General features: G+C 36.3%; 3 protein-coding genes and 1 pseudogene across 3 annotated transcripts; 2 read left to right on the forward strand and 2 right to left on the reverse strand.

Moving 5' to 3' along the window:
• The first annotated feature begins 84 nt into the window (after positions 1-84).
• Positions 85-15538, forward strand: LOC107001482 (annotated as a pseudogene).
• Positions 15539-19951: 4413 nt separating this feature from the next.
• LOC107001717 (auxin-responsive protein SAUR68-like) lies at positions 19952-20587 on the reverse strand. The gene has a single exon (XM_015199688.2). It carries the CDS (start codon positions 20485-20487, stop codon positions 20050-20052), a length of 438 nt encoding a protein of 145 aa, XP_015055174.1. The 5' UTR covers positions 20488-20587; the 3' UTR covers positions 19952-20049.
• A 437-nt stretch (positions 20588-21024) lies between these two features.
• LOC107001736 (auxin-induced protein 15A-like) lies at positions 21025-21303 on the forward strand. Its single transcript, XM_015199711.2, has one exon. It carries the CDS (start codon positions 21025-21027, stop codon positions 21301-21303), a length of 279 nt encoding a protein of 92 aa, XP_015055197.1.
• Positions 21304-22306: 1003 nt separating this feature from the next.
• LOC107001764 (auxin-responsive protein SAUR68-like) lies at positions 22307-23150 on the reverse strand. The gene has a single exon (XM_015199739.2). It carries the CDS (start codon positions 22838-22840, stop codon positions 22397-22399), a length of 444 nt encoding a protein of 147 aa, XP_015055225.1. The 5' UTR covers positions 22841-23150; the 3' UTR covers positions 22307-22396.
• Between the last annotated feature and the right edge of the window lie 670 nt (positions 23151-23820).

Here is a 23820-nt window from a genome sequence, read left to right on the forward strand (position 1 = left end):
ATAATTGTTGGACAAAGATTTCTTTTGTGAATCTCTAATCAACCATTACAACTGAATTGAATCTCAAATTTGTCATTGATACAAATGGATACCTACTTTATAGATTTTGGTAGGGAATAAGGTTTGATGACGGGAATCAGTCTTAGGTGAAACAACCTCACCCTTTATGGTTTGATTGACTATTTCAATCCTTTTTTTTCCTTTCAGGATGTTGTCTTCAGTTGTTGAGTGGTCTGAGTGAAGCTCTTGTGCTCAGAACAATTGTATATGTGTTATTAAAGGTAAGGGTTGTTCAACATATATGCATATTCATATCATTTGAGTAAAACATGATGTTGATAAAAACATGTTTTTGAACGTTGCACTATGACTAATTTTACGCATGCATTTGCGGTGCTTGTATTCCTTCAGTAATTACTGTTTTACTGATATAAGATATGGATATTCATTGTTATATTTTACCTTCATATTCACCTATGATAAGATTTAACATGTATTTTCTCCTTTTTCTATATTGAATATACAATTAGTATGTGGCACCACATAAGTATTTATTTTAGTTACTTCGATCTTATTGTAAGACTTATTATTGAATGAACCTACAAGATTAAAATAGTCGTTCCTTAATGTGTATTTCTTACATCTTTTTTAAGGATAAATAGTAATAAAAGGAGTGTTGGTGATTCAAAAGTTACTTTTCTGGTTATAGTGAATATGATGTGTTCTTTTTATAAATCTAATTCAAATCTAACTAAATAGTAATGTATTGTGTATATGTATTGTGTTTTTAGATCTCTGAGTTAGTGTGCTAGTGTGCTATTAATAAAGTATCAAATACATGTGAATTTATTTTTTTATTTTTTATTGAGAAAATGAATAAGTACCCGCCTGACCTATGTTCGAAATTCCAAAGACACACTTATAATATACAAAGGTCCTATTATCCCATGAACTTATTTTATGAATACTTTTCTACCCATTTTCGATCTACGTGACAGTAGTTTGAAAATATGTCGACACACACTAGACCCACAAGATAGTGGGGTAGAAAATTATTTATAAAATAAGTCCAGGGGGTAATAGGATATTATTATAGTATAAGTATGTCTCTGAGATTTCGGGCATAGGTTGGGGGGGGGGGATAATTGTGCATTTTTCCTTTTTTATTTGTACTTTAATAAGTTTCTTTTTGATGTTGAATTTGTATATGGATATATATATCCTGATACATTAATGGCTACAACTTGATATATTACTAGTTTGACATATATCTAATGATTTTTTAGAGTTGTGAGTCAGTATGTTGTTGATATAAATCATTGTTGCTTCTAATTGCATACGCAAGTGCACATGGTCGCGCAAGTAATATAGTGTCTCTTAACAGAACCGGATTATCGAACCGAAAGGACTTATCGATTAACTATTTACTTAATTATACTAATTCTAATTATTTATTTAAGGGAAGGATTTCAAAAGATGAATATATAAACTAAACTAAAAATAAAAATAACTAAAAAAACAATTAACTAAGAAAAGATAGATGTTTACACAATCAATGAATAAATCGATCTAAGATTATAATTTACAAAGAATCATGTTTAACATCAATTTCATCAACTTATTTGATTATCTAGTTATTGAATCACAGGGTTAGATGTATGATCGTGGTCTCTCAACCTCTAATCGCCTATGATAAATAACAATCTAGCTACATCGTTGAGCGGAGATAGAATGATTTAATTCCGAGCATTAAGTTATCTTCCTGTATGGTGACCCAGGCAAGGTTTCTAGGTATATCTCTTTCCTAGAAACGAATCAACCCTATCTATTTAGAGTTAAACAAGCTCCTTATATTTCACGTTTTATCCTCTTATTCCTCCCTCGAGTTCAATTTGGACAATATGTTTATTTTAATGGTGATCAAACATCAAAATAGTAATCACAATAATATAAAAACAACTAATATGATAAACAAATCATGTTAAATCAAAATCACTAAACAATCATATTGTAAGTAAATATAATCTAATAACGAGAAGTTTAACTCCACATAGACATGGAGCAATTACAACGAATCATTCAAAGAAAATATGTAAAATAAAAATAAAAAAGAAAAGTAAAAACCCTAAATCAAAAGTTAATTTTTACATTGCATCCTCCTCCTCTAATAATTATTATTATGGACTATTTATAGATATAAAAAACCCTAAATAAAATAGTTGAGTGCAAAACAAATTAGGAACTCAAAACCTAAAAGGAGTTAAATTCCTGTTGTACGCGTGATGCAGTGCACCACCTCAAATTTGCACGACTTCAACAATATGAAGGTTTCTTCGGCTGCTGCCATGTGGAGGTATCTTCTTTTAACTTTGCAACTTTATATTTTATATTATTATATTAAATTTAATACATTAAGTTGTCTATTTGATTTTCTTTTTTAATCTTCCATCTTTAATCCTTTTTAGCTTCAAATTTCTTCATATTTACACCAATTTAATCTTACAAGTAAAATATACTATTTAGCACAATTCATAAAATTCATGCTCAAAAGGATAAATATACATATTAAATGTGAGACAAATAATGATTAAAAGTATGTATTTCGACCTCACATCACTACCCCACACATAAACTTTTGTTCGTGCTCGAGCAAACATTAAAGCTTATCTCAAAATATCATTGCTAAAAATACTTATGCCATATACAAATTTCAAAACAAGTACACTTCTCAATCATTATGGAAGATATCCATAAAACAACAAAGCTCTAACTTCCTAATATCAAAGAAGGACTCTGAACTCATTAAGTTTATGTTTGCTCACCTATTCTCATCAAAGAAAGTTATAACATCACCTATCTATTATGAAATAAGTGCCTTCACAAGAAGAAATAGTCCACACAGTCAAATCAAAAGATTGAACATAAATTAAGGACTTAGCATTAAAGAACACTCATACTCACAAATAAAATTCACATGTATGCACGAAAAACCATAGGTTTGCCCATTATATACATCTCCACTAATTAAACATGCTTGAATAGAATCAAATATGCCTTTAATAGGTTGTAATTTAGGGTAGGGGACGTGTAGGAAAACTATATAATAGTGACTTACGTTTCCGTAAGCACTTTGCAATTTTAGATTTTATCACCCATTATTTTCTTCTATTTATTTCCATCCCTCTCTTCAACAATTATTTCACAAGTAATTCTCATCATCTCAAGAATTTTTCAACAATTGTTTTTTAAAAATTTCCCTTTATAATAGTCATCCCCAACTTACGTCCCCTTCGAGAGATTGACTTTGGTATCGACTTAGAACCTGATACTAAACCAATCTCAATTCCTCCTTATAGAATGGCTCCAGCAGAACTCAAAGAGTTGAAGCTGCAGTTAAAAGATCTCACTGATAAGGGTTTCATTCAGCCGAGCATTTCCCCTTGGGGCGCTCCAGTGTTGTTTGTAAAGAAGAAAGATGGGATTCTTAGAATGTGTATCGATTATCGGCAGCTCAACAAAGTCACTGTAAAGAATAAGTATCCACTTCCCCGAATTGATGATTTGTTCGATCATCTCCAAGGGTCTAGTTTCTTCTCTAAGATTGATCTTTGTTCAGGGTATCATCAGCTTAGGGTTAGGGATGGGAATGTCCCAAAAACAGCTTTTCGTACCCGTTATGGTCATTATGAGTTCTTGGTTATGTCATTTGGTCTCACGAATGCACCTGCTGCATTTATGGATCTCATGAACATAGTCTTCCATGAATACCTTGACTCTTTCGTCATAGTATTCATTGATGACATTCTCATATACTCTAAGACCAAGGAAGAGCATGAACAACATTTGAGACTAACCTTGCAGGTACTTAGACATCATCAGTTGTATGTCAAATTCAGCAAGTCTGAATTCTGGCTGAGATCAGTGACCTTCCTGGGCCATGTTGTGTCCGATCAATGTGTAGAAGTGGACCCCAGGAAGACTGAAGCTGTTAAGAACTGGCCAAAGTCTCTTACTCCCACCGATATCCGTAGCATTCTGGGATCGGCTGGTTACTACCGCAGGTTTGTGGAGGGATTTTCTTCCATTGCTGCCCCACTTACAGCCTTGACAAAGAAGAAATCTAAGTTTGAATGGACGGAGACTTGTGATAAGAGTTGCGAGAATTACAATGTCCATTGTGATGCATCTAGGGTTGGTTTCGGATGTGTTCTCATGCAGGCTGGTAAGGTGATAACCTATGCTTCCAGACAGCTCAAGGTTCATGAAAAGAATTATCCCACTCATGACTTGGAGTTGGCAGTTGTGGTGTTTTCCTTGAAGCCGTGGAGGCATTATCTGTATGGAGTGCATGTGGATGTGTTCACGAATTATAAGAGTCTCCAATACGTGTTCACACAGATGGTTGGAGCTTTTGAAGGATTATGACATGAATGTGCACTACCATCCAGGTAAGGCTAATGTTGTGGATGATGCTTTGAGCAGAATGAGCATGGGGAGTACAACCCACGTTGAGGATGAGAAGAAGGAGCTAGTGAAAGAGGTACATAGACTGGACAGACTGGGTGTGCGGTTGGTTGACTCTACTAGTGGAGGTGTTTCAGTTCACCCTAGTTTTGAATCATCCCTGATAGTTGAAGTCAAGAAGGGTCAGCATCTTGATCCTGTGTTGATGGAACTGAAGGACTAAGTGTTGTTAAAAATGAACGAGTCTTTCGCTTTGGGAGATGATGGCATACTTAGATACCAGAACTGGTTTATGTACCAGATGTAGATAATTTACGGACCAGGATTGTGGCAGAGGACCATAGTTCCAGATACTCCATACATCCATGTTCCACCAAAATGTATCATGATCTTAAGTAGATTTATTAGTGGGATGGCATGAAGAAGGATATTGCATACTCTGTGGCTAAGTGTCCTAATTGTCAGCAGGTTAAGGCAGAGCATCTTAAGCCTGGTGGTCTGACTCAGATTATTAAGGTTCCGACTTGGAAATGGGAGGCCATTAATATGGACTTCGTGGTTGGTCTTCCGAGGACTAGGAGGCAGCATGACTCCATATGGGTTATTGTGGACAGATTGACTAAGTCTGCCCACTTTATCCCTGTGAAGTCTACTTACAGAGCCGAGGATTACGCGAGACTCTACATTGATGAGATTGTGAGATGGCATTGAATTCCTTTGTCTATCATTTCCGATAGAGGAGCTCAGTTTACTTCGCATTTCTAGAGATCTTTCCAGAAAAGCTTGGGCACACAGGTGAAAATTAGCACTGCCTTTCATCCTCAGAAAGATGGGCAGGCAGAGCGCACCATTCTGACATTGGAGGACATGTTGAGAGCGTGTGTGATTGAATTTAGAGATAACTGGGATGACCATCTGCCTTTGATAGAGTTCTCGTATAATAATAGTTATCACTCCAGCATTGGGATGGCATCGTTTGAGGCATTGTATGGTAGGAGGTGTAGATCTCCAGTTGGGTGGTTCGAGGTTGGAGAATCATCCATTTTGGGTCTAGAGATCATTCATGAGGCCTTGGAGAAAGTTAGAGTGATTAGGGACAGGTTGGCTACTGCTTACAGCCGACAGAAATCATATGCAGACAACAGAAAACGGCCTTTAGAATTTAATGTTTGTGACCAGGTTTACTTGAAGATATCGCCTATGAAAGGGGTGATGAGATTTGGTAGAAAAAGGGAGCTGAGTCCGAGGTATGTGGGGCCATATGAAATCCTACAGCGTGTGGGTGAAGTGGCCTATGAGTTAGCATTGCTTGTGGAGCTAGCTTCTGTTCATCCAGTATTTCATGTCTCTATGTTGAAGAAGTGCCTAGGTGATCCCGCATCAATCCTACCTGTTGAAGATTTGGGGGTTGGTGAGGACTTGTCTTACGAGGAAGTACCTGTTGAGATCTAGACAGACAAGTCAAACGGCTAAGGAACAAGGAGATTGCCACACTGAAGGCATTGTGGAGAAATCATCTTGTTGAGAGTGCTACGTGGGAGGCTGAGGCCGACATGAGATCCCGCTATCCCCATCTTTTCAACTCTTGAGGTTTAGACTTCCTACTCATAAGGCTATAGTTCCTTATCTCCTCATATTTTGTTGCTATTGGCTAATTGTACATAGCGATTAAGTTATGATCTGATTGGCATTACGATGTGTGCTGGTAGTGTCATTCGGGGACGAATGTTCCTAAGGGGGGATAATGTAGCGATTCAAAAAAAATCAAATATATAGGTACTTAAGGTGATTTAATTATTAATTAAAAATATGAAATTTTAAAGGCATAATGGTCCTTTCACGTATTAATTTAAAATAAATCATATTTTATTAAGTTAGTTAAATCCTATTTTGATTAAATCTTGAATTTAGTCTCCTAATCCTAATAGATCTGTCTCTCTCACGCTTCTTAACTCTCTCTCTCTCACGTTATTCTGCCAAACACAACAAAAAAGATTTAGAGAATACATCAAGAATTCTTCACACTTGAAGAACTTACATGAATTAACGTTAAGGCGAAGAGAAGTTGTTCGTTGAGTGGTGTGGACGTTGAGGTAACTTGTACTGATTTTTGGAGAGAGTTTTGGGCAACAAATTCTTCGTTTGAACATCAATAAAGGTATGGGTTCCTCTCCTCTTGGTCCCTTTCCCAAGAAATCCCTTAGGGTTCACGTTGTTCATCCGAAACTAGGATTGTTTTTCCTTTTGCATGTCCCCTGTCACTAGCTCCCAATGGGAATCAAACCCACGACCTCCCAGTCGCGAATGAAAAAAAAGAAGATGTGAGGCATGGGGATTGAACCCACGACCTCAGCGGCGAACTGTGAGGCGAAATAACAAGAAAATAAAGTGAGGTTGTGGGGATTTGATCCCACAACCTAACTGCCACTCGCCTCTGTAAAAAAATAATTTAAAGATGGAGGGAATGTGGGGGATCGAACCCACCACCTCACAGCCTCCACCTCAGCGAAAAAAGAAAGGAAAATAAGTGGGCTTTGGAGGTTCGAACCCACAACCTCCCTATTGTAGCAAATTTAATTCTAAAAATCAAAGAGGTTGTTGGGGCTCGAACCCCCAACCTTTCGGTTATTTAGTAGTAAAATTAAAATAGAAAATTTATCCCTTCATGTAAATATTGAGATTTAATTTAGAATTGTACTTAAAAATAGAAAATTAATTCTTTCATGTAAATATTGAGATTTAATTTAGAATTCTAATTAAAAATAGAAAATTAATCCTTTCATGTAAATGTTGAGATCTAATTTAGAAATTAATTACATCCTGTAAATGTTGAGGTTTAATTTAGAATTCTAATTAAAATAGGAAATTAGTTATTCCATGTAAATGTTGAGATTTAAGTTAGAATTCCAATTAAAATAGAAAATTAATTATTTCATGAAAACGTTGAGATTTAATTTAGAGTTCTAATGTTATGAATATTAGAAATAAAAATCAATGAAAAATATAAATGATATCCAAGTGATTCAAGATTTGGGTTCCCGTGCCCAAACCTCCGTATTGATACATAAGTCATACGTGAGTAAAATATTCAAGAATAATGCCATCTACTTAGGTAAAAAATAAAGATCTTGGCATATATACAAGATATATAAGTCTTGTAATGCATAATCTTAGAAAAGAAAGAATTACTTAACGAACTATAAATGAAGCCCCATGGCTTGTATGTATAGACACATAAGTCTAACATACATTCAAAAATAAGTGAACCTAAGATATACGTAATGAAATGAAGAAATGAACATTCACGTAATAAGAGGTGAGTAACTATGAAAAATAAAGGTGCTAATAATGAAGAATGTGGTGACAATCATGATGTGAGGCTAATGTATATGATGAGAGCAATCTCAAATGAGCCTAAGTAAATGTTACCAATACGTACTCACCAAGGACAGTGTAAGATAATGAAGAGACCAGTCTCTATGAACACTCTAATGAAAATATTGAGTTTAAAACACTTAATACTAATGATGACATGAGAAATCATCTATTGAGATATAATGTCCTCATACTAGAAGCAAGTTTCCATGATGTATGAGTTGAATGTAATGGAACTTTATGCTGAACACCGATAGACTAGCTATGAGCGGTGCTGCCTTCTTTCGGGAAGGGCGGAGGTTCACGTAACTCTCATGAGATGAGACTGTCAGGCTTGCCGGGTATGGTTATCCATACATCTCCTACTCTTTGAACCTACACTGCCACTATAGGGATCTGGCGGGGTTAAATTCCCATATACGCTAGCATGTTATTAAGTCACTTTGGCCGGTGATTCCACCTCTTTTTGGTGTGGGGAAGACACTGGATTTCATGATGCTCACATGATCTATGTCGGTTAAAGTTAAATTTCCCAATGAATGAATGAGGCCAGCCTCAAATGAATCATATAAAAAATGAACGATACCGAAGGTGTTTGTGCAAGACAATCAGGAGGTGAAATTAGATTCAGGTAATGACATTAGGTTATTCCTAATCATTGCACAACAAACCCGATGAAAGTCTTAAACTACATCCTAGGTATAGTTGGTGTTCCCACTGGCCTATGAAGGAACTGAAATGAGGTACGTATGAATGAATGAAGCAGACTCTGTGTTTGCTAAAGAAGGCTCCCTAGTCGAGGTCCCATATGTTGAGCCCTCATTCTGCAAAATCTTAAGGTCAAATCCATGATAACAAGGTCTCATGAATGAATAATATGAAAGAAACTATGTGTTATATATTATGTGCTATATGAAGATGTTATGTGTTGTGTGTAGTACGATAATTATAATGATGCATGTCACTCTCATGGCATAACTTTCCCAATCTCAATTTGGCAAGTCCACTGACTTGACTTCCAAAAATCATGTCGTTAGTAAAGAGTTATTCTCATGCATGTCCCTGGTGTGTGCTTGCATATACTCATACTTAGTACAAGTGTATACTAATTCAATACAAACATCTACTTTTAGGTGCAGGCGCAGGTGGGCGGTAGAGCTACAGATTCGTTGTTGCAACTATCCGGACGTCAGCATTCATCCAGAGTTTGGTAGGTCCTCACGCTTTCGAGGATGCTATTGTTTTACATTCTAGCATAGTTTAAGAGTTGAGCTAGAGGAGCATGTTCCACTAGTGTTTCTTTCCTGTTTTAGTTCAGACTTTGTATTGGTGCTATTTTGGCCGATATAAATTAATACTTAATGAATTATTTCTTTCAGTTGCTTATCTCTTATATGTTAGATGGTTGATGATGAACGATTACGAAATATTAAGAATGTTTAGCAAGTATGATTAAAGAATCAAAAAATTCAAATTTTCCGCTAAAATTAACCTATGTAAAGTAAGAATGGCGTAAGTAGGCTTGTTTGCGACCTCTGAGAGTTCAACGACGCCGGTCTCGTCTGGGGTCTAGATTCTAGTCGTGACTTGTATAGTCTATGGAATACCTCATTTCGCTCTGAAAATGGGTTTTCTCTCTAATTTGGTGTGTTCTACAAATGAGCAATACTTCTCTATTTACAGAAGAAATTTACAACTAATGATGTCACCAATGACATCATGAAAATTCTTAAGTTTCAAACTTTGCAACTTAAGTAAATATCTTGGTAGATTTAGTTGGTATGTTGTTGTACCAAATTAAGACTTTGACAATTAATATGGGGCTGGAACCCCACAAATCTGCCCCTCCAGTCCCATTCACTGGAAGGAGGTACCTTCATCCTCTTTGAGAGAGCTCATACCCACAAGTTCTTTGCATAATTTGAACTTGTCTTTTGGTATCGTCTTGGTCAGCATATCTGCAGGATTTTCACTTGTGTGGATCTTTTTGATGTGAAATGATTCACTCTCCACTTCCTCATGAATCCAATGATATCTTATGTCAATATGTTATGTTCTTGCATGGTATATGGAGTTCTTACTCAAGTCTGTTGCACTCTGGCTGTCACAATAGACAATATACTACATCTGATTGAAATCAAGCTCTTGAAGAAATCACTTTATCCATATCATCTCCTTGCCGGCTTCACTAGCCGCAATATACTCAGCTTCAGTTGTAGATAGTGCAACACACTTCTGCAACTTCAACTACCATGATATAGCTCCCCTTGAAAAAGTAAACAAATATTCAGTGGTGGATTTTCTATTATCAAGGTCACCTGCCATATCAGCATCTATATAGCCTTTCAAGATTGGATTTGACTCTCCAAAATATAAGCATTCATCTGAGCTTCCTCTAAGATACCTGAGTATCCACTTCAGAGCTTCCCAATTATCTTTTCCCAAATTTTTGAGAAATCTGCTGATAACGCCAACTGCGTGAGAAATATCAAGTCTAGTGCAAACCATTACATATATTAGACTTTCAACGACAGAGGAATATGGAACTTTGACCATGTTACCTTTTTCCTCCCTAGCGGTAGGGCACATTTTCTTAATCAACTTCATATGACCAGCAAGAGGTGTTACCAACAGGCTTAGCATTCTTCATATTGAAGCGCTCAAGTACACATTCAATGTACTTCTTCTGGGACAAATAAATCTTCCTTTCATCTCTGAGACGAGTAATTCTCATGCCCAAAATTTATTTGGCATGACCCAAGTATTTTATAGAAAAATACTTACACAACTCTTTCTTCAGCTCGTCAATCTTGGTAGTATTCTTGCCCACAAACAACATATCATCCATACATAACAAAAGGATGATAAAGTCACTGTTAGAAAATTTGTGTACGACTACGAAATGATCTGAAGAAGTCTTCTTATAGATTTGCTCCCTCATAACAGATTCAAACTTCTTGTACCACTGTCTAGGAGCTTGATTAAGCCATATAGACTCTTGCTGAGTTTGCACACAAAATTTTCTTTACCTTCTACTTTGAAGCCCTCAGGTTGTTCCATATAAATCTCTTTTTCTAGGTCATATTGAAGGAAAGTCGTCTTCACATCCATCTACTCAATCTCTAAATTAAGACTAGCAGCCAAACCTAGAACTGTGTGAATCGAGGACATTTTCACAATACGAGAAAATATTTCATCAAAATCAATATCCTTCCTTTGACCAAATCCCTTAACAACCAATCAAGCTTTGTACCTGGGCTTCAAGTTGTGTTTTTCAACTTTAACTATGAACACCCACTTGTTATTCAAAGCTCTCATGCCCTTAGGCAATTTTACCAGCTCATAAGTGTGGTTCTCATGCAGAGACTTTATCTCATCTTGCATGACTTCAATCCATTGATCCTTGTGGTCATCTTCCATGGACTCCTCATAAAATTCAGGTTCTCCCCCATCAGTGAGTAACACATATTCATTGGGTGAATAACAGGAGGAAGAAAACCGTTTTCTTGTGGACCTCCGAAGCGGAATATTTGATTTGTCCACAACTTCATGAGCAATAGGATCATCAATAACAATATCATTGTTATTAGCAACATCAACATATGATTATCAAGCCCAATAACACCATGTACACTTGTGTGAAGAACTCCATCATGATGAACTATACCATCAAAACTTGAAGATTCTACCTTCTCCACTCTGTCAATATCTTCAATTGTTTGATTCTCCATGAAAATAATATCACGGCTTATCACAAGTTTCTTTTCAATTCGATCATATAACCTGTAACCAAATTCATCTAGGCCATATCCAGTGAAGATACATTGCCTTGTCTTGGCATCTAACTTTGACCTCTCATCTTTAGGCACATGTACAAAAGCTTTGCAACCAAATATTCTTAAACGGTCATAGGAAACATCCTTTCCATACCAAAACTGTTTCTACATAACTTTGCAAAGCAACAACAGAAGATAGATTAATAACATGTGCAGCGGTCAATAAAGCGTCACCCCAAAATGAGTTTGATAACTTTGCTTCAGAAAGCAAACATCTAACTCTTTCCATAAAGGTCATGTTCATTCTCTCAGCCAAACCATTAAGTTGAGAAGTCTTGGGAGGAGCTTCTGGTGTCTAATACCTTTATGCTTGCAGTATTCGTCAAATGGTCCACAATATTCACCACCATTATCAGTACAAATACATTTAAGTTTCCTTCCAGTTTCTCTTTCAACTAAAGCCTGAAACTGCTTGAAGACACCCAATACTTAGTCTTTAGTCTTCAAGACATAGACCCAAAGTTTTCTCGAGCAATCATCAATGAAAGTGACAAAGTAGAGTGCACCACCCAATGTCTTTGTCTTCATTGGACCAAATAAATCAGAGTGCACCAACTCAAGCAACTTTGTCTTTCTCGAAGGAGGGTAGGACTTAAAGAAAACTCTATTTTGTTTACCAGCCAAGCAGTGCTCACACTTTTCTAATGTAGCACTTTTGAAATTTGACAAAAAATTCTTCTTGGCTAGAACATTAAGTCTTTTCTTGCTGATGTGGCTAAGTCTCTTGTGCCATAACGTTTAAGAGCTATCACTCTCAACCGCATTCACCATATCTACACAAAAAGAGGCCGTAGTCCAGTATAGACCACGACGTTTGTTACCACGAGCCATAACCAAGGAACCCTTAATGAGCTTCCATATTCCATCACCGTTGGTACTAACATATCCTTCATCATCTAAAACACCTATAGAAATCAGGTGCAGACGAACATCAAGAGCATGTTTCAGATTGTTCAAAACTAGTTTAGTTCCAACACTATTTTTCAAACAAATTGTACCAATACCAACCACCCTTGAAACAGTCACATTACCCATACTCAAGGTTCCAAAACCACCAGGAGTATAGGAAGAGAAAAAATTCTTCCTTGATGTCACATGAGATGCGACACCAGTGTCCACAACCCAGCTTGACTCATCACAAGCTATATTTATCATTTCTGCATCAAGAACGATAACAAGATCTTCACTGGTGACGGTGGCTAGGCAATTTTCATTGCCATCTTCTTTAGTTTCATCTTTATTTTTGTTTTCCCTCTTTAACTTCTTACAGAACTTCTTTGTGTGCCCTTTCATGCCACAATAATAACACTCAATATCTTTAAGTCTACCTCTGGATTTTCTCCTATTTTGTTCTCTATATTGAGAACCACGAGTTTTGTTTCTTCCTCTGGGTCCAGTTATCAGGACATTCGAAAAAGAAGAACCTTATGTTTTTCTTCTCATCTTTTCATTCAAGACATTATTCTTGGCGGAATCCATAGAGATCACACTATCCGGAGCAGAGTTTGACAATGAAGTTCTAAATGTTTCCTAAGAGTCTGGTAGGGAACCAAATAGAAGCAAGCCTTGAATTTCTTCATCAAATTTGATGCCCATAGCAGATAATTGGTTCATGATCCCCTGAAAATTATTCAAATGGTCTGTCATCGGAGAATCATCATGATACTTTAAACTCAACATCTGCTTTATTAAGAATATTTTGTGATTGCCAGTCTTCCGAGCATACAAACTTTCAAGATGCTCCCACAGGGTTCGAGCACGTGTCTCCCCAGAAATATGGTTTAACACATTATCGTCAACCCATTGCATAATGAATCCACAAACCTGTCTGTGCAACAGATTCAACTGTTCATCTATTTTATTATCAGGCTTTACAGTGGTAAATACTGGTTTGTAAAAATTCTTACTATAAAGCAGATATTCCATTTTTCCCTTCCAAATGGCATACTTAACACCATTCAAAGTAACCATTCTACTTGTGTTGGCTTCTATTATTTTCCCCCAAAAAATATAGTTATCGCAAATCAGAGTAAACCTTTTCTTATGTGGAAGTTTAGACTATGTTGCAACCACAGAGCATACTCAGATAAAACCTTGGCTCTGATACCAGTGTGTTGTGAAAAACATAGATAAACACAACAATATATATGGAAAAAGTAATGGAAATAAAAATGGAAAAATAACGACACAAAAAATTTCACGTGGAACCGCTTCTGAATAAGGGAAAAAACTACGGGCCAAGAGGAGCAACTGATATTACTGTAGTAAGGAATTTTACACCGTGTAGTCACGATTACAATACTAAAAGTGACTATTACACACTCAAAAGGAACAACACTCTTTTGGTTTCCACCTTACTAAAATATCGCTCACACTCTATTATTGTTCACAGACTATTTTTCTTGTATAGTCTATGGAATACCTCACTTTGCTCTCAAAATGGTCTTTCTCTCTAATTTGGTGTGTTCTAAAAAAATGCAAGAATGCTCTATTTATAGAAGAAATTTAAAACTAATAATGTCACCAATGACATCATGAAAATTCTTAAGTTTCAAACTATGCAACTTAAGTAGTTATCTTGGTAGATTTAGTTGGTATGTTGTTGTACAAAATTAAGACTTTGACAATTAATATGGGGGTGGAACCCCACAAAGCTATCATAAGGAATCTGTTGAACCTCTTTAGAAGATTATGGACCTCCTGGAATTACTTCATTGAAGTTCAGCAAGTTATCATTGGGAACTGTGGCACCTAAAATAGACTGTATTCATGTTCAGAGCCTTAAAAAAGGTCAAATCACTTTGGATATAGACTTCCGATGAGGTGGTGATCCCAATGTTGTCTTAGGTATTGAAGCTGCAATGGTTGCTTCTATACCCATTCAGTTGAAAAATCTTCAAGTTTTCACTGTTATTCGTGTCATCTTCCAACTAACTAAGGAAATCCCATGCATCTCGGCTGTTGTTGTAGCATTACTTTCTGAGCCAAAACCTAGAATTGACTATGTCTTGAAGGCGTTCGGTGGAAGTTTAACAACACTTCCTGGACTTTTAGATATGATTGAGGACACTGTAAATACAATAGTGACAGATATGCTATAATGGTCGCACAAAATTGTTGTTCCGATTGCACCTGTGGATACTAGTGATTTGGAACTTAAGCCACAAGGGAAGCTCACAGTAACTATTGTCAAGGCTAATGGATTGAAGAACCACAAAATGATAGGAAAATCCGATCCATATGTTGTTATACAGATACGCTCACTTTTCAAGGTTAAGACAAAAACCATTGACAACAACCTAAATCATGTTTGGGATCAAACGTTTGAACTAATTGCAGAAGACAAAGAGACGCAATACCTATTCATTGAGGTCTTTAATAAAGACAATATCAGGCAAGACCTGCGAATGGGTGTCGCAATGTTGACTCTGAATGAGCTTGTAGCTGACGCTGCCAAAGAAATTGAATTAATATTACTGCCAAAACATGATATGCTCAAAGTCAAAGATAAGAAGGATCGAGGAGCTATCACAATAAAGGTGTTGTATCATGAGTTTAACAAGGAAAAGCAGTTAGCGCTGCTCTAAAGGCAGAGAAGGCGATCCTAGAAGAAGGAAGAAGCTGAAAGTAGAAGGAGTTATCGGCAGCACAATGGATGCAGTTGATTCAGGTGTCGGTATGGGGGAAGTGGCATTGGAGCAGGCGTGAGGCTCATTGGAACGGGACTAGGTGCCGGTATAGGCATAGTTGGAAGTTGCTTTAGAGCTGTTGGCAGTGGCCTAAGAAAAGCTGGAAGATTTATAGGAAGGACATTCACTAGAAGTTCAAAGAAAAATGGTTCCTCTACTCGAGAAAGATTTTGATAATTGAAAAATATAGGAACAGATGAAAGAAGCAGGTTGTTCGACGTGTTCCTTACAAATCAAATCCGACTTGATTAAGGAGAGTGTCAACTTCGCGAATTAGAAGATATTGTTTTTTCAATAAGCAACCAGTACAGGAAGTTTCTTTTTATAAATGAGTTTGCAATCAAGTTGAAAAAGGAATTAACGATCAATGAAAGTTTTGTGGCAATATATAAAGAAAATTTTGTGGAAGGTTTTTCTTATTTAATTAAAGAAGATCACGTAGAAGGTAGGATTTTTTATTATCTATTTAAGGACAAAATCACGTAGGAGAAGGAGTCCTACATAGACAAGGTTTCCTTGAGGCGGCATAGTTTAAAGAAGCGTGATTTCTTTTTGCGGCAAAGACAAACAAGAATAATATTCCAAGTTCTAGTTGAGTTTAAAGAAGTCAAGTTCGAGTTGAAGATGTGGCTGAAGATAAGTTCGAGTAGAACAAAGAGTTGAAGAAAATTGAAGACAAGTTCGAGTTGAACTAGGAGTTCCACACAAAAGAGGAGTCTTACATGAAGTAGGATTTCTAGTTTAACTATGTTTTGGATTCAACATCAAATCTATAAATATGGCGATAGTTTTGCTTGAGAAAAATTACACACTTATATATAGAAAAGATCAAAACACGATCAAGATGTTTGAGAGAGTTTTGAGTTTTATTCGGAGTGTTTCAAAGTTGTGAGGAAAATGTTGAAAGATTGTATTAAGAGTTTTGATTACAATTGAGTGTGTGTGTAGGATTCGTCTAACAAGTTTGTGAAACTTAACGGACAGTAGAAGACTTAAACCTGGGATTTTTTTCTTGGGTAGATAGGAATTAGAGTTTATAGTTTCTTAGCTAGGAATTAGAGTTTATAATTCCTTTAGGAATTAGAGTTTATAATAATTCTTTAGGTTACATAGGCTAAAGAATCGGGATACAATTCTAAGGACCTACCCCGATTCCTGATAAAGACCTGATATTCGAATTAAAATATGACCCTGACACCCGAGCCTGGACATTTTTTCGATAACTAATTTTGAATCTGACTCCTAACATAACACAAACTCAAAAGTCGACCCGAGACCCGACCTTGACTCCCGATCCAAACATCCAACCGGGGATTCAATTTTTGAATCGGGTTCATACACCCAACAACCGATCGGGACCCAAGACCCGACCCGACCCGAGATTTGATCTGATACTTAACCTAGACTCCCGATCCCAATGTTCGACTTATGATCCAATTTTTGAACTAAGATCCGTCCCGAACATGAGACTTGACCTCGACCCCATATCTGACTCTAACCCGAGACCCGACTTTGACTCCTAACCACAACATTTTACTCAAGATCTAACTTTTGAATTGGAATCTAACTCTCGATACTTGACCCCGACTCAGAATCTGGCCCTGTCACAAACCAGACTCGACCCAATCTCGACTCCAATATCCTACTTAGGATCCAACTTTTGATTGGGATCCAACTCTAGACCCTCCCCCGACTCGAGACCCAATCCCAACCCAGAATTCTAACCCTAACATATGACTCGGGATCCAACTTTTGAACAAAGATCCAACCTTGAGACCCGACCCTGACTCCTGACCCCAACATCTAGTGCAAGATCCAACTTTTGAAATGGAGTCTGACCCTAACACCTGAACTGAGACTCGACTCCTCTACTTTAATTCCGATGCCTGATCTCGATACATACCCAAGTCTTGACAAGACATACAAATTGGGACCTGACTCCAACTTGGCTTAAACTTTCAACCTCAACACCTGATTCAAAAGATCCGACCCTGATACCATTCATTTTGAATGGATCTTCTTATTTTGTTTTATTTTGTCTACCTAGATGTAACTCTTTAAAGAAAATTTTTTATTTAGGATTGTGTGGTAAAGGTTCGCCTATCTAATTAAAGTAGAGTAGGAGCCCACACAATTTTGTAATTTGGATTGTCACAGTTAGTATTAGAACCTAGGTTACCGATCTTACAATTGTACAAGAGCAATGTCCAATAAAGTCTTGCGTCCTGCAAATTGAGAATCAGTTTTTCTTACAATTCCCTTTGAATGATTGAAGGTAGCATAACTGGTTCGTCAATAGGTTTAATTTATCAAATCATCAAAACTAGGCATAGTACTTCAACGTCTATATTTCATCAATTTCTCCACTTTTGATGATGACAAACAACATATAATGACAGTAATCACTATCACTAGCAACCATATTGGTTCTCCTTATTATCAACACATATCAGTTGCTCATATCATTAGTATACCAGTTCCTCTGTCTTAAGCATAAGTCTTGCCTCACACAAAACATTGCTTTTTGGTATCATCAGAAAGAGTGATCAGTAACATGAGTAAAAGTGAGAATAGGCAACGTTAACACTTGGCCGCTAGAGCAATACTAACATGAGTAAAATCAACAAAACATGTAACAAGGAGAATATCACTACATATTATCAAAGAAAGCCTATTTCCATATAGATTAAAAGTTAGCATTCAAAACAGTACAAATAAAATCATCAAAATTGTTATGCAAAGAAACTCTGTTATGCTTGAAGAGTCCAGATTAAACATAGTTATGGTGGATTAAATGAAGGCTCTGGAGGCAATTTAAAAAGAGTGATGGCTGCGAATTTGTGTTAATATATCCTCATGTACTCCTTCATATCTTATGTTAGCACAAATTTGTTTGTTGTTCCCTTTACGTGACATCTACTGATAATTTTGATGTAATACTAGATCCCTCAATAATATCTGCACCTCTTTTTTCTTTTGGACGGGAGTTCACCTTTTCTTTTCTGAATCTAGATCATCCTTCTAGGTTTCATGTAGATTTTGCATGTTTAGTCTCAACTAGCCTCTTGAATTGGTATTTTTCTCTCCAATATTCCTTTCCCATCACGGAAAACTTAATTCAAAATTGGACAAGTATGTGTAAAGACCGAGTATAAGTTGAAAGACATATTTTATTAATGAAGACAGAAAGTTGTTAAATAGAGCTATAGTGCAAATACTCCTAAACGAACTGTAATGAAACCAATTCGGTATCCTAAAAAACAGGGATAGGAACTACTGAAACTTAATACAGACTAAATAACTAAAGTGGCTCGTGATGTTCCAATAGTATCATCCTCATTACCTCCTCCTCAACAACAGAATTTTTAGAGAGGGAAAAAAGAAATGATTGGGAAGGAGGAATTGTGAGGAATAAAACATAAAAGAAAAGGAGAGGGGATCTAAGTAATGTGCCAAAACAAGAGATGCCGATTAGGATGGCTTGAGACACTACGTCGTTTCTGCAACAGTGACAGCGAGTTTAAAGCTATGGAAGCTGTGACAGTTGACTTGTTCGACGTGTCTTGGTGCGTACCTGTCCCCTCATCTGTTCCCCTATGAAATAAGATCCCTCTGAGAGACAGTTCCCCTAGGGAGTATTCTCCCTTAAATTAGCATTTCAATCAAATAATAGATCAGCTTGGTGCCTATCTGGTTCCTTGGCAAGTTTATCATATCATCAAAGCAAAACATACTACCACAGTGACTATGTATCATCATATAGAGTTCACCACATACAAGCTCCAATTATGGAATTTCGAAATTAGGAGTGAGTCACTTTTCAATTGTGGGAAATGGAACACTATAATTTGTGGAATGGATCGAATTGTTTACATTTAGGTGCTTACAATATTTATTTTGCCGAACCGAATATAGGCCTGTAGAAGGTTGAGTGTTACTACATTGTAGACTTGACATGCCTAGTCAAGGACATGGCGCGGGGATTTATTAAGGACGTCCAAAGGACAAGTTGGATTATTGTCTCAATGTTTCTTCCCGGAAGGAATTGTTTATACAGAAAGTTTGATCTCTCCAAAATCACTTATTTAAGATTCTCTTATATATGACCAAAACACATTTCTTTTTCTCTTTATTTACGAAATCATGTAAGAGCCTATTTCCGGTAAGTTTATCAATTGCTCGCAAATATTTGGTTCCGAAATGTATTTATCAAAGTTGTCAGAGAAGTGATTGAAGCCGTGACTTTACTTTATTTTACCTATTACTGATTGTCTAATGCTACCAGTAATACACTGTTTATTCCAAGAAGATTTATGTATTGGATTTCAAATTAAATTATAAGTTACGTGATCAGTTAATGCTTATGACTTCTCACCAATGCCAATAATTTGTGTCCTTTGAATGAAGAGTTAGGACTCAAAACTGGTAGATCAATTTATGATTCAAAATATTTAACCATTAAGGTTTTTGGCACTAAATTCATATTGTACTTTGAAAATTGTACGTGCAACTCAACTATTCTACATAGTAATTGCTACCCGTATCAAACAACTTCGCAAACACCACAAGGAATAGAACAAAATGGAGTCAAGAAAATGGTAATTTTGATGAATAATAAATATTGACATTCTATATATACACTTGTTTAGTACCATGTATCTACTATAAAAATTGTTACAGTTAGCTTAACAAACTAACAATTCTAGATTTCGTCGTTCTTGAAGGTATGAAGCAGATGAACATTGATTGGAAGGTACAGAAACAAGCAAAGCATTCTGAAGATCAGCGGCTACACCTCTTTTGACGAGTGATATGATATAGTTCATGAACAGTGCATCACATGGTAATGTAATAGGACCATAACTTGGAAGTCCAAACTCTTCTTCAGACATGTGCAACAGTTGTCTGATTACGTCATGTTGAAGATAAGCCAATGGAACCACAAATCGCTTTTGATCGGTTGTATACACCACAAAGTGGCCTCTGTCAACTATGGAAGATGATGTGCTACAACTCTCAGCATCATAGTAATTGGATCTTGGAAAAGAAATTCTCTTCCTCTGCTTAGCTGCAAACTTTTGCCATTTCCTTGCCATCTTGATGAGTTTCTTGGCGCTTATCATACTGATTTCTTTGAAATATCGGAAAAGAAAAGTTGATTATCTTTTAAAAGATTTGATTTAGAGTTATCTGCTTGATGATCAAACCAGCTTTTGGAAACACATTATATATAGTTGAGACTTTGAATTATAGCTAAAGCTGCCAACCTGGAATAAGTATGCTAGACAGAATCATGTGATGCTGTTTAATATGGGACCTAAGGACTTGTGAACATGGCTGGTTGTGCATTAATTCATTCCTCTATCACCATAAAACCAAGTGGTCCTGGACTAATTAATCAACTTTAATAACAACAGAGAAGGCAAACCATGTGAGATTTCATGTGCTATTTTCTTTCCAGTTACCACCAATTTCTCTCAACCACTAAACATTTGGATATGAAACTTGTCATAAATTTATATATAATCAGAGCCAAACATTTCAGCTCAACACAAGTATCCTGACATTCAAAGAACTTTCATTTTATATATCCGTGATCCTCCAAGTTTGTTTTCTGTCTTTCCTTCATCATTTAGTATTAGAAAGTACTCCTTGAGACAATGGGTATCAAAGTGACTCCATTTGTTCAAGCTAATCGGTTCTTAAGGAGGTCTTCAACAAATGGAGATGTTCCAAAAGGACGTTGTGCAGTACACGTAGGAGAGAGCCACAAGAAAGAGATTCGTCGTGCAAGTGTCTTACTTGAGCCAGCTTTATTTCAAGACTTGTTAGCTCAGGCTGAAGAAGAGTTTGGCTTTGATCATCCGATGGGTGGTATTACAATACCTTGCAAGGAGGATGTGTTCGTTGATCTTACTTCACGCTTAAGAAGATCATGAGTAGTATCATAGTGCAAATTCTTCAACGAATGAGATTTTGTAAAGCAATAGGATTAGAAATTAGAAAGAGGAGATTGTAGAAGCAGCAATTTTATTGTATAGTTGTGAACCACCAGAACTTTGGAGGGATATCCCCGTGTAAATTTAAGTTACATACTTCACAAAGATTATGGGTTAACAGATTATCTATTAGATTTCTGAATCTACACCTTTATATTGCTCTAAAGGTTGCTCTTTTATCATGTCTTTCCATTTTCAAACAGCAAAACTTTCAGTTTTACATCTTTAATCTAATCTATAGACTCTTCTTCGTTCATTCATTCCGTCAAACAAATAAATGATAACTTTGGACTCCTAAAGAATCATGCAACGCTTTCATTCTGTATATGATCATACCAAAGAATGACAAATTATCATAGTGCTCCTTGACCCCTTCCATAGCAGATTTTCTTATCTTAGCGTGGCCAGTTGAATATGCATCATGCTGAGTAGTAAAATACATAAAAACAGTAAATGCATTCTATGTTGGAACCCTTTTTCTTTACTTTTTTCTCGTAGATCGACTGCGGAACAGGAGCGGAAGGAAAGAATTAACTTCCTTTTTCGATGTACAACATTAATAATTATTTTGGACTTCATAATGTTTGGCTGTTATTATTGTAATTGCTTGTAAATTGAAACTTGATAGTTAAAATTGTTTGTAAATTTACTCAGAGGCTAAGATTAGCAAGAAATGAATACTAGATCATCTTGGTTGAAATTAGTCTTCTACAGAATCTTAAAAAGCTGGTGCATACTTTTGCAATTTTGTCAATTGTCTTTTCGAGAAAAGTTTACTTTTATCTTGATTGAAAGAATGATTAAATTGAAGATTTTGACATAAATTTCTATGAATTGGGAAAAGTTCCTTATCCCCTGGATGTGAAAGCCACAAGATAGATATTCGCGGTGCAAGACTGTTTGGAAGCCAATAAAAAGAAACAAGAATCTTCAATTTGAAGGCAAAAATATGCAGTTTAATTCTGATTAAAAATTAGATGTAAAAATTGTATACACCTTCAAGTATTATGGTACAAAATTTATCACAGTTAGATTAACAAACTAGCAATTGCGGGTTTCTTTGTTCTTCAAGATATGAAGCTGATGAGCATCGACTGGAAGCGACTGTTACAAGCAAAGCATTTTGAAAATCTGTAGATACACCTCTTCTGATGAGTGATATAATGTAGTTCATGAATAGTGCATCACACGGTAACGTGATGGGGCCATCACTTGGTAGTCCAAACTCTTCTTCAGACATGTGCAACAGTTGTCTGATTACCTCGTGTTGAAGATAAGCCAACGGAACCACAAATCGCTTCTTATCGATTGTATACACCACAAAATTCCCTTTAGCAACTATAGAAGATGATGTGCTGCAACTCTCTGCATCATTGTAATTGGATCTTGGAAAAGAAATTCTCTTCCTCTGATTCGCTGCGAACTTCTGCCATTTCCTTGCCATCTTGATGAGTTTCTTAGCACTGATCATGTTCATTTATTTGAAATAATGGAAAAAGTTGATGATATTTTAAAAGATTGATGTAGTGCTGTCTGCTTGATGATCAAAATGGCTCATGTAAAGAGATTATATATAGTTGTTGAGCCTTCAGAATGGTTAAGACAGAATCATGTGATGCGGTTTGATATGGGACCTAAGGACTTGTGGAGATTGCTGGTTGTTGTGAATTTATTCATTTCTCTGTCACCATATCTTTAAATCAAGTGGTCCTGGTTTCATTCAGACCTAATTAATCAACTTATCCTTTCTTGTGGATGTCACTGTAAAGGTTTCTTCTTTTGTTCCAAATCATGAGAAGTAGTAGGGCCTAATTTTGTACATCTAACAAATTTATGATCTGAATACTTTAACAACAACAGTGAAGGCAAACCATGTAATTTTTCATGTGCCATTGTCTTTCCAGTTTCCACCAATTTCTCTCAACCACTAAACATTTGGATATGAAACTTGTCAAAAATTTATATATAATCAGAGCCAAACATTTCAGCAGAACACAAGTATCTTGATACTCAAAGAACTTTCAATTTATCTGTGATGCTCCAAGTTTTTTTTTTTCTTTTTTGCTTTCTTTTCCTTCATCATTTAGTATTAGATAATAATCGTTGAGACAACGGGCATCAAAGTACCTCCATTTGTTCAAGCTAGTCGGTTCTTAAGGAGGTCCTCAACATATGGAGGTATTCCGAAAAGACATTGTGCAGTATACGTATAAGAGAGCCAGAAGAAGAGATTTGTCGTGCCAGTCTATTACTTGAGCCAGCTATTTCAAGATTTGTTAGCTCAGGCTGAAGAAGAGTTTGGCTTTGATCATCCGCTGGGTGGTCTCACAATACCATACAAAGAGGATGTGTTTGTTGATCTTGCTTCCCGCTTAAGAAGATCACGAGTAGTATCATAGCACACATTCTTGAATGAATGAGACTTTGTAAAGCAATAGGATTAGAAATTAGATAGAG

Source organism: Solanum pennellii, chromosome 10 (genome assembly GCF_001406875.1).
Source record: "Solanum pennellii chromosome 10, SPENNV200".
NCBI classification, from domain to species: domain Eukaryota; kingdom Viridiplantae; phylum Streptophyta; class Magnoliopsida; order Solanales; family Solanaceae; genus Solanum; species Solanum pennellii.